The 13138-nt window shown below is 35.1% G+C and overlaps 2 protein-coding genes across 4 annotated transcripts; both read left to right on the top strand.

Moving 5' to 3' along the window:
- The first annotated feature begins 229 nt into the window (after positions 1-229).
- LOC104214167 (bidirectional sugar transporter SWEET2-like) lies at positions 230-3490 on the top strand. Of its 3 annotated transcripts, XM_070152691.1 has the most exons (8): positions 230-377; positions 1310-1346; positions 1451-1676; positions 1789-1947; positions 2054-2173; positions 2323-2501; positions 2629-2683; positions 3420-3490. In XM_070152691.1, the coding sequence occupies exons 1-6, from the start codon at positions 317-319 to the stop codon at positions 2431-2433; spliced, it is 714 nt and encodes a 237-aa protein (XP_070008792.1). In that variant the 5' UTR covers positions 230-316; the 3' UTR covers positions 2434-2501; positions 2629-2683; positions 3420-3490. The 3 variants fall into 3 exon arrangements, with proteins under 3 accessions (XP_070008792.1, XP_009762096.1, XP_070008793.1); XM_009763794.2 differs by lacking the exon at positions 3420-3490 and having other exon boundaries at positions 2629-2946; XM_070152692.1 differs by lacking the exons at positions 2629-2683; positions 3420-3490 and having other exon boundaries at positions 2054-2139; positions 2323-2409.
- A 2858-nt stretch (positions 3491-6348) lies between these two features.
- LOC104214168 (transcription factor TCP2-like) lies at positions 6349-7449 on the top strand. Its single transcript, XM_009763795.1, has 2 exons — positions 6349-6416; positions 7107-7449. Exons 1-2 carry the CDS (start codon positions 6349-6351, stop codon positions 7447-7449), a joined length of 411 nt encoding a protein of 136 aa, XP_009762097.1.
- The last annotated feature ends 5689 nt before the right edge of the window (positions 7450-13138 follow it).

Genomic DNA, 13138 nt, shown 5'->3' with positions numbered 1-13138 from the left:
AAATTAAACAACACTGATAGTGTAAAAGTTTTTACGCTATTAATCCCTAATTTCACCTTTTTCATGTAAAGAGACTTTAATATTTACTGTATGCAAATAATTTGAAGATTATTTTAGTCAGTTTAATGAAAATATCTAAGCTCTACAGTACGGCGTTACAGAAAAACAAGCTGAGGTACTAAACGTGGAAGTATAGTCTTCTTTGACAAGATTTTCCGTTTGCTATGGTGTAGCAACAGTACCGTGAAAGACAGTGAGTTGGGTTTTTCTCTTTGGAGATTTTTAAAGATTAAACTTTTGAGGTGTCAAAAATTTGATGGTTTCTTTAGTTTTGTCTCAAACTCTGGAAATTTGTAAAGATGTAGCTGGAATCGCCGGTACACCTCATTTTCTCTCTGTATTACTGCCTCTCTTTTCATTAAGATTTGGTCTTTTTGCAAACTTTTTCTTGCAATTTTCCCTGTTTGGATAGCTAGATGAGTCAATTAGAAGATAATTATGAAAAACTCGTTTGACAAAATGATCTTACTTTCTGGAAGATAAATAAAGATAGCAAAAGTGAACACCTTTAATTTGCTAATAGAATTGGTGAAGGTGTTTGCTTCGTTTTATAGTCCAAACTGGAAATTGTAGTTTAAAATATTTCATAGGCGTTGATCATCAATCTGCTAGTGTCTAGTGACATGAGTAACGTATGCTGTTAGTTTACATTACAGTCATACATTATCGATATTGTTATGCTCTAAACCTCTGAATCTTTCCCATAATCCAAGGTTAAGCCAGCAAATTTTAGCCCGGTTTGCTGCCAGCTTTTGCTTAAGTACTTGTTCTATTAGTTCTTTCAAAAAGTGTGAGAAAAAAATGTGTGTGTGTATTATGTATATACATACCTATACCTTATTCAATAAGTGATTGGTACAATAAAGAAGTAATTTTTATGTTGTAATTTACAAAACTAAACTCTGATGAAAATATTATACATTAGTTTGATAGTGAGCAAACAGTGTTGTTCTGTAATGGTGTCTAACTTTTAGGCCTAAAGCAATCTTAGAAGCTCTATTTGAGCTAAAACTTTTTTTAGATTAAACACTTGATGAACTGGTTTTCATGAACGCATTGGAGTTCTATGCAATCCCTTAAAAATGAAATAGATTTTAAAGGAACAATGAGATAATACCCTATATTTCTTTAGCTCACTCGTCCGTTGCAAAAAAATTCCCTTTTTTCGCTAAAGGAGGTTAGCAAAGTTATTCTTGAGCTTTATAGAGACTGAGGAGAAATGATTACTAATCTTGGCTGCTTTTTTCAGGGAATATATTTGCTTTTGGATTGTTTCTGTCTCCAATGTGAGTTTTAAGCTTTGCATCCTTCGATTTGCTTTATCACACTTGTACAATGTAGAAAACAACGTTTACCACGTAGCTCATTATTCTTCTATGTTTATTTTCAGACCTACATTCAGGAGAGTAATCAGAAACCAATCGACCGAACAGTTCTCGGGGTTGCCATACTATAGTAACATATATGGGCTATTGAACTACTTGATCTGTGCCTGGTATGGCACACCTCTCATATCTCCTGACAATTTGTTGGTTACAACCGTCAATTCAGTTGGTGCTGTTTTTCAACTTGCCTACATTGTACTTTTTGTGATGTCTATAGAGAAAGAGAAAAAGGTTAAGAATCCTCTTTTGTATTTTGATTTAAAGCAGTTTTCAAGATTTTCAGATGTTGCACTTGTTTATATCTTAACATCTTAATTTATATGCCCATTGATGTTGTTTGTAGTTCAGGATGCTGGGATGGATACTCACAGTCTTTGGCCTATTCTCAATTATTGTAATTGGAAGCTTGCTTATACTTGACCTTCAAATCCGACGCATCATTATTGGCTCCCTGAGTTGTGCTTCCCTCATATCAATGTTTGCTTCCCCACTGTTTATTATTGTATGTATTATCATTGACGTTCAGATTCTCTATGATTATTAATATCAAGTTCTTATTCTCTTATATTGTTTTTTTCCACTGATTCACTGACTAACTCGTCTTCCAGAATCTGGTGATCAGGACCAGGAGCGTCGAATTCATGCCGTTTTACCTATCCCTCTCTACCTTCCTAATGAGTGCCTCTTTCTTTTTGTATGGAACTTTCAGTTTCGATCCTTTTATATATGTGAGTTTCTTTCTCCTCACTTACACTGTAGAAGGAGGGGAAAAAGGAAAGCGACCCTGGGCGTGATAGGCTCTTTTATTTATATAAAAGTACAAACGTTTTACCTTTTCTCTCGCCTGTCTCATGCATGGTTTCTACTTGGATTTCAGGTACCAAATGGCATAGGAATGGTTTTAGGAGTTGTACAATTGCTTTTATTTGCATATTACAGAAATTCTTCTAGAGGAGACTTTACTGAAGGCTTTATAGTGTCTTATTAGTGAACGTCTCAGAAAAAAATTAAAAAGAAAATAGTGTCTTATCCGTGAAAGAACACCTTGGCGGAAAGGTAAATGCTCGATCACTTAAGCATCTGTTTCATCCAAACAATCGAATACTAATAATCTCTAAATGTGCATATTGTTAAATAAGGAGTTTAGTTTCTGATTTGTATGTTTCCCTTTATTCTGTCCTAGGTGAGAATAGCGCGCACTAGATCGCGTGGAGAATGATGGAAATGCCAAGCTCAAGGTGATGGCAGTTCCTAGTCATTGAACGCCTTAAACTATACCTTGGTTCCTGAATAGTCTTATGTTTTTTGCATATATTCTGCAAAGTTGAAATCGGACAACTTTGTGGATCCGCAATTGCATATTTTTATCTTGTTCCTGTTTTCCTTTTAAACTCATTGTTCTGATATGGATGGAATGAAGACTCAGAATTACTTCAAAAACAAAGTAAATGATGGTAGCACATAAAATTGTGATTAAATTTTCCCATTCTTTGTTCTACAAGGGACATAATGCTAAAGAAGCTGGTAGCAGTCTATATTATAGTATAAAACAGGGCCAAACTTAGGTGATGTGGCATCTCCACAAACTAGAAATCATTTTTTGATTTTTTTTTTCTCCTGCTTTTTGGTTAATCCCATCACAGAAACTCCTTAAACAACTTACGTTGACCTTAGTGAAGGAACGCAACGGTACGGTTACGAAAAGAAACAAGGAATGTGACGATCTCTTGAAGAAGAAAAAAAGGATCCTAAAACTTTCTTACTTTCAAACCATTCCATTTATTACTTGAAAATGGTAAACTCTGCTTATGCAACCACATTCTCTCTTCTTCAGCAATTTTTGTCGTTACCTCTACGTCTATTTTTACATCATTAGCACACCTCTAATTCAAAGAATCAACCGGAGATGCTGAATTTTAACAATCATAGTCGGCCAAAGATGTATATGCTCACCTATTGCCTTTGTATTGGAAGGTGCAATTTTTGGTGTAAGCGAGACAATAAAGCTCTCAAAGGTGGGATGGCTATCTAAATATAGAAATAGCACATTCTGATGAGAACAGCAACAAGGCGATGAAGACGGTAGAACCACTTGGTCCATCACGCAGTTGGAATGATGCCTTTTAGGTTCATACGTACTGTCTTTTAAGATTTTTTTCCTTATAGTTTCTTTTTCTATATTATTTCTGATTCTTGTAGGGTGGATAATAACTGCAGTATTTATATTTTAGGCTCTTACGTAACGTCTTTTAGAATCTTTTTCTTGTAGCTTTTTCTTTTATTTTGTAGGACGGTATTAACTTTTATGTATGAAGTATATTTAATTATAAAAAGACGAGAAGACGTTACATAATTTTTTTTTAACTTTGATTGAGAGCGAGGCATATTCCTCCATTTCAATGGTATTAGTTCCACGGCACGTGCGTATACTAAGTTATGTGGCAAAAGTTTTTGTAAAATAATATTAATATTATTAAAATAATTTTCTAAATATTATCTAGCCGTTATAATAAAGTTGCTAATATAAAAAAACATATGTTAGAGCATAACACGAAAATTTAGTTCCAAAGGCAAACCGTTATAGTGAAGTGTTGTTATCCAGGATGGTTGTTCTAGAGAAGCTTGATTGTACGTAAGAGAGTAAAGTATAAATTTTTGTGAATGAACAATATGGATCGTCGTATAGTAACTTATTTATCGAGGTCAAGATGATTGGATATCATTTGAACCTACAAAGATGAACAATCAAAATTTAGTTAGATACATGTGATTTTATTTACTTGTTTTAATTGATTAGGTACAAACATATAATGAAACAAATTTTACCTAAAATTTATAAATGATATTCATGGTGTGTATATATATGTTATTTTCATTCTTTTAGGGGCGGGGTTATAGTTCTGCTTACGGGTTCGGCAGAACTCATTAGCTTTATCCTAAATCATATATTTGTATTTAAAAATCTACTTAATATGAATAAATAATTTATTCAGAACTCAATAAGTTATTTTTTGTAAAATCCAGAATTCCTAAAATCAAAAGGTAAAATTGATTTCTTCCTATTTACTAAAGTTAACCCTTTAATCTTTCCAACCTCTTTGGATGTGAAAGTTATACTTTATATTTTTTTGGCTAAAACGCATCAATGTGGGAGAAAAAATGAATCTTAGATGATAATATAAATATTCTTACTTGAATATAAATATACAATCTAGAAAAATTACCAAAATTTAGATTATTCACATTTCCTGTTGTCAAACATAATGCATAAAACGTTAATACATTATGCTTCTCTCATGAGATATTCAAATTCATGATACAAGCGTACCAACCTTTATATTGTATTTAAATATATTCTTTATTTATTTCATGAGTATTTTCAAATATTAATGTAAGCCTAATTCATGCCTTGCAACCTTAAAATATAATCTTACACACATAATTTCATGCATACCAAAAACCAATTTCATTCAAAAGGAATAACTAATTATATTATCTTACTTATTCCTGATCATAACATATGAATGAGACACGATATATATTATGGGACCATGATCATCTACCCAAATATTTACAAGAAAATGTATTTCATAAACGAAACGATAGATAATAACAAATAAATTGTAAGTCAAAGTGAGAGATATATAACCTGTTTTATCGTCATTAACCATTTCAATCTCTCGAAATAATGGTACTATGACATAGGAGAATTCTTGCCAACGTCATGTAACTCCTTCCATGTAGTAAACTTTTATGTAATTTTAGCGAAAAACTATTTTCCCTTAGAGCTCTGTCTTTTGACTTCCTTTATAATCTTCTTATTCCAAGGTTGTTTGGTCGGTGACTAAGCATTGTGTGAGAATTGAGATCATATCCTTCAAAGAACAATTTCCCAACACTCTGGCCTTTCAAGTATAAGGCGATTATCTAACGATTTCCAAAAGCTTTTTTTTGGTTCCTACGAAGTTTCTCCTGAAGAAATAATTTTTTTTCTTATTCGTGAAAGACAAATGTTAACCACAATAAAACATTTTAATGCTGAGAAACTTTTATTTTAAAAATACCATTGCAGTACATGGGCGGCTGTAATGAAAAGTTTTCTTTCACTCTCTGTCTTTTGACAATTTCTAAGGCAATTGGCGGTAATCTCTTTTCGCTTGACTTTGGACTGCATCTATTTGCTTTTAGCATTTTCGCACAATCTTGCCGGTTCCCACTGGAATCAGTGGCCAGAAATTTCCTTAAAGGTGTTCAAATTTGAAATAAGTAAAAAACAAATTTCGACAAAAGTTATTTAATATATGTTATGTATCTCTAAAACCTAATATTTTACCTATATATGCAATGTAATTTTCTGACAAAGGGTAGTCAATTGGCCACCCTAAGCAAAGTGCAGCTTCGCCCATGATTGGAATATTTAACTTGAATGGATGTGACGGTTAATGAATGAGTATGAATTGTTGGCTTGCTTTATTTTTAGGCGTCACAATTTTTTTAGTATGTATAATATTTAGGTTATTTAGAAGGGCATTTTAGTAATTTAACTTTTAGCTTTTGAGGTTTCCACTTTTATAATAAAATATAGATAGATAGATATAGATGATAGAAGGTTATTCAATGTTCTTTTTATTTGGGTTTTGCTTTTCGATTCTACTTTTTATGTTTATTGTTCCTTATACATTTGATTTGTAATTTTTTCCTTATAACATCTCTTTTGTTAAGATTTATGCATTTGATTTATTTTGTTATAGACGCAAATTAGGAGTAGAAAAGGAAGGAGAGTTTATCTTAGTAATGGCGGCTTTTTTTTTTTTTTATTTCGTCCCTCCAAAGTAGGGATTCGAACTCACAACCTATTGATTGGAAGCGAAGGATGTTCACCATTTGAGAAACTCACTTAGCAATGGAGGCTTGGGGAAAAAATCTTACTAATGTAACAAGTTTAGGGGAGACAAGAACGAAGAAAAGTTGGTAAGAGAAGAGGGAGTGAGAAGAGAGAGGACTATTCCTCCTCGTTTACCTAATTTGTCAAAACTTTTTGTTTTATGTCTTCTTCTTATTTCATTTCCAAAATTTCTTCCATTTTTTTTTAATTTGTGAAGATTAAGGATCAAACAATCGTGGCTATTTCAAGGGAATAGGCAACTGAAAAAACTCTTCTTCTTTTTTTGGGTCAAATATCTATAATTAATTTGGTTATGTTTCCTTTACTAAAGTAAATTTGGAGTCACCTATGAAGAGTTGGTGAACCTGCAAATGCGTTTTCATATAATAATATTTTTCATCGGAAAAGGTCCAAATACCCCCCTGAACTTTACGATAAGGTCTACAAATAACCCTCGTTAAAAATTTGACACATTACCCACCTTGCCGTTACACTCTTGGCTCGGATACCTCCTTAATTCTAAACGGCTGCCAGAGTGGATAAGTTATCCACTCATAATTTGACATGTAAAATTTTAATTTACACCCAAATATTTTAATTCACACCTAACCGGATCTAATTAACCTACCTATTACCCGTAACCCGACCCGTAAATTGGAAACCTCTTTCTAAAAAATACCCGAATTTTTACTTCACTTATCAACTAGGGATAGCTCTTCTTCTCAATCTCAACAAAGATCTTTGATGAAGCGGTAGATTTGAGTCACAAGAATCAGCAATGGAAATGGTAGATTTGAGTCACAAGATGAAAATGAAACGGTGAAAGGGAGTCATGGGCTTGGCGGCGGTGGTGTTAGTAGGCTTTGTGGGTGGCCCTCAAATTGGATTGTTCGAGTTTCTCGTGCATCAGGAGGGAAAGATAGGCACAGTAAAGTGTGGACTTCAAAAGGACTCCGAGATCGGAGAGTTAGGTTGTCTGTTAACACAGCTATACAGTTCTACGATTTGCAAGATCGACTTGGTTATGATCAACCAAACAAAGATGTTGAATGGTTGTTAAAAGCAGCAGCTCCTTCAATCTCTGAGCTTCCTTCTCTTAATGTTTTTCCAGACACATAACAAAATGAGTGAGGATAAAAGGTCTAGTGCTGGAACTGATAAAATGGACGGTGATTCGAATTACCAATAGCAACATGTGTCTTTGTCGAAAAAGAAAGCTGCATTGGTGATTATCTGGTGAAGAAAACGAACATGTGACCGATGAACTCGAAGATCTTTGTTGAGATTGAGAAGAAGAGCTATCCCTAGTTGATAAGTGAAGTAAAAATTCGGGTATTTTTAAGAAAGGGGTTTCCAATTTACGGGTTGGGTGACGGGTAATGGGTAGGTTAATTAGATCCGGTTGGGTGTAAATTAAAATTTCACATGTCAAATTATGAGTGGATAACTTATCCACTATGACAGTCGTTTAGAATTAAGGGGGTATCCGAGCCAAGAGTGTAACGGCAAGGTGGATAATGGGCCAAACATTTAACGAGGGTTATTTGTAAACATTATCGTAAAGCTCAGGGAGGTATTTGGACCTTTTCCGATTTTTCGTTGATCATGAGACAATAGTGCTTAACTAAGGGCATGTTTGGTACGAAGGAAAACATTTCCGGAAAATATTTTCCAATTTTTCCATGTTTGGTTGGCTTAAATATTTTGGAAAACATTTTCCTTATCAACTTATTTTCCTTCAATTGAAGGAAAATGTTTTCCTTATCAAGAGAAGAGAAAATATTTTCCAAAATTTCTTCTCAACCTTCCCCACCCTTACCAACCCCCCTCCAAAAATAGTTTTTTTTTTCAAATTTCAGTTTTTCCGTTACCACCCACCCTACTACCTCTCCAACCATACCCCCGAAAAAAAAATATTTTTTTTACCTTAATTTTTTTTTTTTTGCAATTTCAAATTTCTATTTTTTCGTTTTTCTGCACCATCCACCTCCCTCTCCCCACCCCCACCTTCGCAAAAAAAATTTGCTTTATTTTTTTGTAATTTAAATTTCTATCTTTTTTCGTTTTACTGCCCCCCCACCCACCCTACTACCCCCTCCCCCCGAAAAAAATATTTTTTAAATATATTTTTCAGTTTTAATTTTATTATTTATCAGTTTAAAGGCTCAAAATTTTACAAGTTCCAAAATTATGAGTTCGGAGGTCTATGTGTTTGGAAGTTTATGGGTTTAGAAATTATAAAGTTTACGGGTTCGAAATTTCGCGGTTTTGAAAGTTTAGCGGTTCGAAAGTTTATGAAATTTGTGGGCTTAGAAGGTTGTTGGTTTGAAAGTTTATGGTTTCATGTTTATTATAGGGAAAATGCATAAGTACCCCTCTGACCTATACCCGTATTCCCAACTACACACTTTTTCTTTGCGGGAATCCTATTACCCCTCTAAACTTATTTTAAATGGAATTATTTGCACCTTTAACGCTGACGTGACAGAGTGTATGTATTTCACTCTCCCAAAGGATAGTGAAAAGCAAGAAAAAATGATTTTCGGATTATTTTTTATTCTTTTTTACCATTTTTTCTTACTTTTTTTCCTTTTCCTTTTCCTTTTTCTTTGTCTTTTTTCTTTTACTTTTTTTTTCATTTCTTCTCTAATTCCGGCGGATATTCATTCACGGACGACTTTGTCTAACCGTTCTTCTTCCATTTTTTCTTTTCACACACAAATTAAACTCTCAAAAAGATCTATTCATAAGCAAAGTAAAATACACTCAGATTGGGGCATTTGCATCTATACCTGATTTTTGTGTCACATTTTAACTTGTGTCCGCTTTGCAAAAAAAATTTCAAACGTACCCACTTTTTCGCATAACTTCAGCACACGGGGCTGAAGTAGCAAAGACAATCACGCAAAACTTCAGCATTCTAGTAACCGGGCCTGAAGTTCAGCTCTAGAGCTGAAGTTTTTGTCTTGTAACTGAGAAACTGTAACTAGAAACTTCAGCTCTAGAGCTTTTATGTAGTAATTGGGAAACTCTAGAGCTGAAGTTCTTGTCTTTGTAACAGGGAAATCCCACTATCAAGATGTAATCAGATTTCCTGCTGTTGTTGTTGGCTTTCAGTGCAGAGTCGATATTTTGCAACGCTCCTAATACGAAGTTTGCTAATGGTCCTGGTACGACTTCATTACCGGCTGAAATGTACGTAAATTTGACAGTTGAAGCATGTGGAATTACGCTGTTTTGTACCCAATTTGTAGCAAAAGTTGGATCACTAGCAAGTGATTGCAGGTCTTCGTTTCCGATACCAAGAATTACAGAAATATGAGATCCTTGTAATGCCGTTAAGACATCTTGATTGGGATCGAAAATTCGTATTTTTGGACGTTTCTTGACTTCAAAAGATTGATCACTTGAGCTGGTGGTGGTAGATTATTTCCTGTTCATATACAGAGACAATTGTAGCATCGATCTGATTGTAGAAGAAGAAAAAAGAAAATAAAGGAGGAGAAGGGGAAGAGAAAGGGAGCTGAAATTGTTTAAAAAGTGGGTATAAGTTAAAAGTTTAAAGAAATGGGTATAGGTTAAATGGGGGCGACCAAATAGGGCCTCCGTGCAAGTTTTACATCAGATTTGGGGAAAAAAATCCATCATATAAAACAAAACACACTTAAATCGGGATAAAAATCTGTCGTCGGGAAAAAAAATTTGCCGGAAAAAATGATGTTTGTAAAATTCCGACAACCACCATTTATGCCGCCGGTTACCAAAACAAAAGGAAAGAGAATGAAATAACCAAAAAAAAAATGAGAATAATAAGAAATAAGAAAAAAGGATAAGAAAAAGAAGAAAGAATAAAAAAAGTATTAAAAATACATGTGGGGACGCGTGTAGCTCACCACTTGCCAAGAGTTTAGTTGTCAGCGTTAAGGGTGCAAATAATTTCATTTAAAATAAGTTTAGGGGATAATAGGATTCCCGCAGAGAAAAAGTGTGTAGTTGGAAATTCGGGTATAGGTCAGGGGATACTTATGCATTTTCCCTTTATTATATCTAAGTTATTTATAAATACTCCCATTTTCCTTAATTTGCGTATCAAACACCAGAAAATGAATAAGATTACTACTTATTTTTCTTGGAAAATATTTCCACAGAAAACATTTTCCGTTATACCCAATACACCCTAAGGGAAGTATGTTTGGTGAAGAAGGCCTAATATATATATTTCCTGGGAGAAAAGAAGTGTCTTAGCCGGGATTAGAGGCCAACTGTGTTGAAATATTTATTACAACAGAAGCGGAAAGAAACAAAGAAAGAGGAAAAGAAAAATATTATTGCGAATCTGGTTGTTTGAAGAGTGTTGTTGATATGTACTGCTATATTTTGCTCAGCTATAAAATTTAAATTACAACTGACTTTTTCAAAAGTTCACTAATCCGCGCGAGAAATTCACTAAGCTGGTCGATTTATGCATAACTTGGTTCCGAAAAATAGGAATAAGCTAGCTTGAGCATTCTAAGAATTCAAGTTTTAAGATGCAACTTCTTTAGTACTAGTTATTATGTCATCACGTAGCAACTGCACTGATAAACACGAATAATACGTAATGTAGTCAATTTTCATAACAATGACATTCCACGAAGTGTATAATCATATCATGTGTATTTATCCAAAGCTTATACATGTTGGTGTATGGGTCAAAATCTATCTCAAAAATACTTAAGTCGGGATGGCATTAGCGAAACGTTCACAAGTCGCCACATGTTGAAGTGGCTTATGGAATAATGAAGGTCGTGGTCGAAGAGTCAGCAAGGACTAGGGTAGAGGAGTCGTCAAAGATCGAGATCGAGGTCGAATACCTTTGACAGAGTTATAACGGCTAGTTTCGAGATAGGACATTAAAAAAAATATTCTAGTGGATATTCTCTACACTTGTACTATTAGAGTTTCTAGGAACATGTTTTCTGTAAATAGGAAGAGATATAATGATAGGGGACATGAGACATTCACTTTTAAAATACACTTTGACTTTATAGAGAGAATTTGGTCTTATTAAAGGCATACAAAAATAATATTTTCACTAAGATTCTTGTCCATATTTTTCTACTGGAGAATAACTCGAATATTCAAAGGTTTATCTATCATTCATTATTGTCAGAAAGAACATCCACTGATTTTATCCTATCTCGGGTGATTCATTTTGTTTATGTAAATACCATTTATTGCTATTCATCGCTATTTAATGCTACATTACTTATGTTGGGGTCCTTGAATATTGTCATTATTCTGCACCATCATAACTTTCGGAATAGATCTACGTGCTATTTATCATAATATCGGGAATTTTGTCTTAAGGATATTATTATTAATCAAGATTAACCCTTATTTGCATAAATCTAATTACTTGAACCAAAATATATATTTTTGGTCAAATAATTTGGCGCAGTCTGTGGGGATTTCTTAGTTAATTTTTAGTTTCCTTTAGATTTACAGCTAATGCAAGTCACCGACCTCACAAACCCCAAGATCTTCTTCTTTCTTTGTACCTACATGGCAGGTAACCAAGGAGAAAGGACAAAAGTAACAGGCGATTTCCCTAGCAACCTCATGAACGCTATCAACGATAGCTATGAAACAATAGGCGAGGACGTGACGCCCACCGCTTCCCCTACGCGCAAGAGGTCGCCCCCCTCCCCCCTATGGTAGCATAACAAAACTCAATGGAAAAAGGGCCTCCACATCCGAATAAGAAGGGATGCCTTTAGCTGTGAAAAAACTCCGAGAATCATGGTTGACTGATACGCTAGTAAGTGTGCTCAACAAGCCTGCTCCAGGCACGACCACAGAAACTGCAAGAGCTTGCATGATACAATGAGCAGACAAACAATGCAACCGATCGAACCCTTCGACAACAGGTATAACTAACAAATATTACTAACGGTGCAGGTGACAGCACCCTCGCTGCCGTTCTAAGGAGGATGGAGGAAATGGAGACTGAAAACAAAACACTCTGAGACCAGATGAAAGAACACCAAGAACGAGTCGACAAGATACTGGGCGCTCCTAAGCTGTTGCCAAAAAGGGACGCCGGTAGTTACGTAGAGCAACCGTACAATGACGAAGCCAGGGGCATGCCATACCAAAGAACTTCAAAATATCGCCTTACCTCAGGATATACGACGGAATGACCGATCCCGAAGATCATGTGACCTATTACGTCACCACCGTGAAAGAAAACAACCTCGCCAAGGAGCAAGTATCCTCTATTTTGCTAAAAAGGTTTGACAAAACCCTTACAGGAGGGGCATTAACATGGTACTCACAGCTACCATCCCGCTCCATAAGAACTTTCAAGGAAATGGTTGATAAGTTCGTAACTGCACATGTTGGAGCCAAGTAGGCCGAAGTAAGAGAAAATGACATATTCGTTGTCAAGCAGTCCTTGGAAGAGAGACTGGGGGACTTCCTCGCTCGATTCAATAGGGTAAGGATGACTCTGTCGAACATGTCCGAGGGGATGGCGGTAGCAGCTTTCTAGAACGGGCTGCGTAGAGATGGTTCAAGAGCAACTAGAAAATTGTTGACCCGATTGATGAAATATTCTCCAAGCACTTAGGACGAAATCCATAATTCTTATTGTGCCGAAGTCCGAGCATATGAGGACTCTTTAATGGACCAACACATTGTCCCATTTCGGTATAAACCGAATCCAGAAAAGAATGAAGAGACAACATTAGAAGGGATCACTTGGTCTCGCAACCCAACAGGGAACGACACCAGCCATACGTCACGGCGCCCGCCACATCTACCCTCC

The sequence above is a fragment of the Nicotiana sylvestris genome, chromosome 7 (genome assembly GCF_000393655.2).
Source record: "Nicotiana sylvestris chromosome 7, ASM39365v2, whole genome shotgun sequence".
NCBI classification, from domain to species: Eukaryota; Viridiplantae; Streptophyta; class Magnoliopsida; order Solanales; family Solanaceae; genus Nicotiana; species Nicotiana sylvestris.
This window is presented reverse-complemented; position numbering and strand designations above follow the sequence as displayed.

Excerpts from the sequence above, each read along its gene's own strand:
- LOC104214167 (XM_070152691.1), top strand. The coding sequence starts at position 317 with ATGGTTTCTTTAGTTTTGTCTCAAACTCTGGAAATTTGTAAAGATGTA. Across the intron at positions 378-1,309 it reads AGATGTAGCTGGAATCGCCG|GGAATATATTTGCTTTTGGA; the intron begins GTACACCTCATT and ends TGCTTTTTTCAG. Across the intron at positions 2,174-2,322 it reads GTTTCGATCCTTTTATATAT|GTACCAAATGGCATAGGAAT; the intron begins GTGAGTTTCTTT and ends CTTGGATTTCAG.
- LOC104214168 (XM_009763795.1), top strand. The coding sequence starts at position 6,349 with ATGGAGGCTTGGGGAAAAAATCTTACTAATGTAACAAGTTTAGGGGAG. Across the intron at positions 6,417-7,106 it reads ACAAGAACGAAGAAAAGTTG|CAATGGAAATGGTAGATTTG; the intron begins GTAAGAGAAGAG and ends CACAAGAATCAG.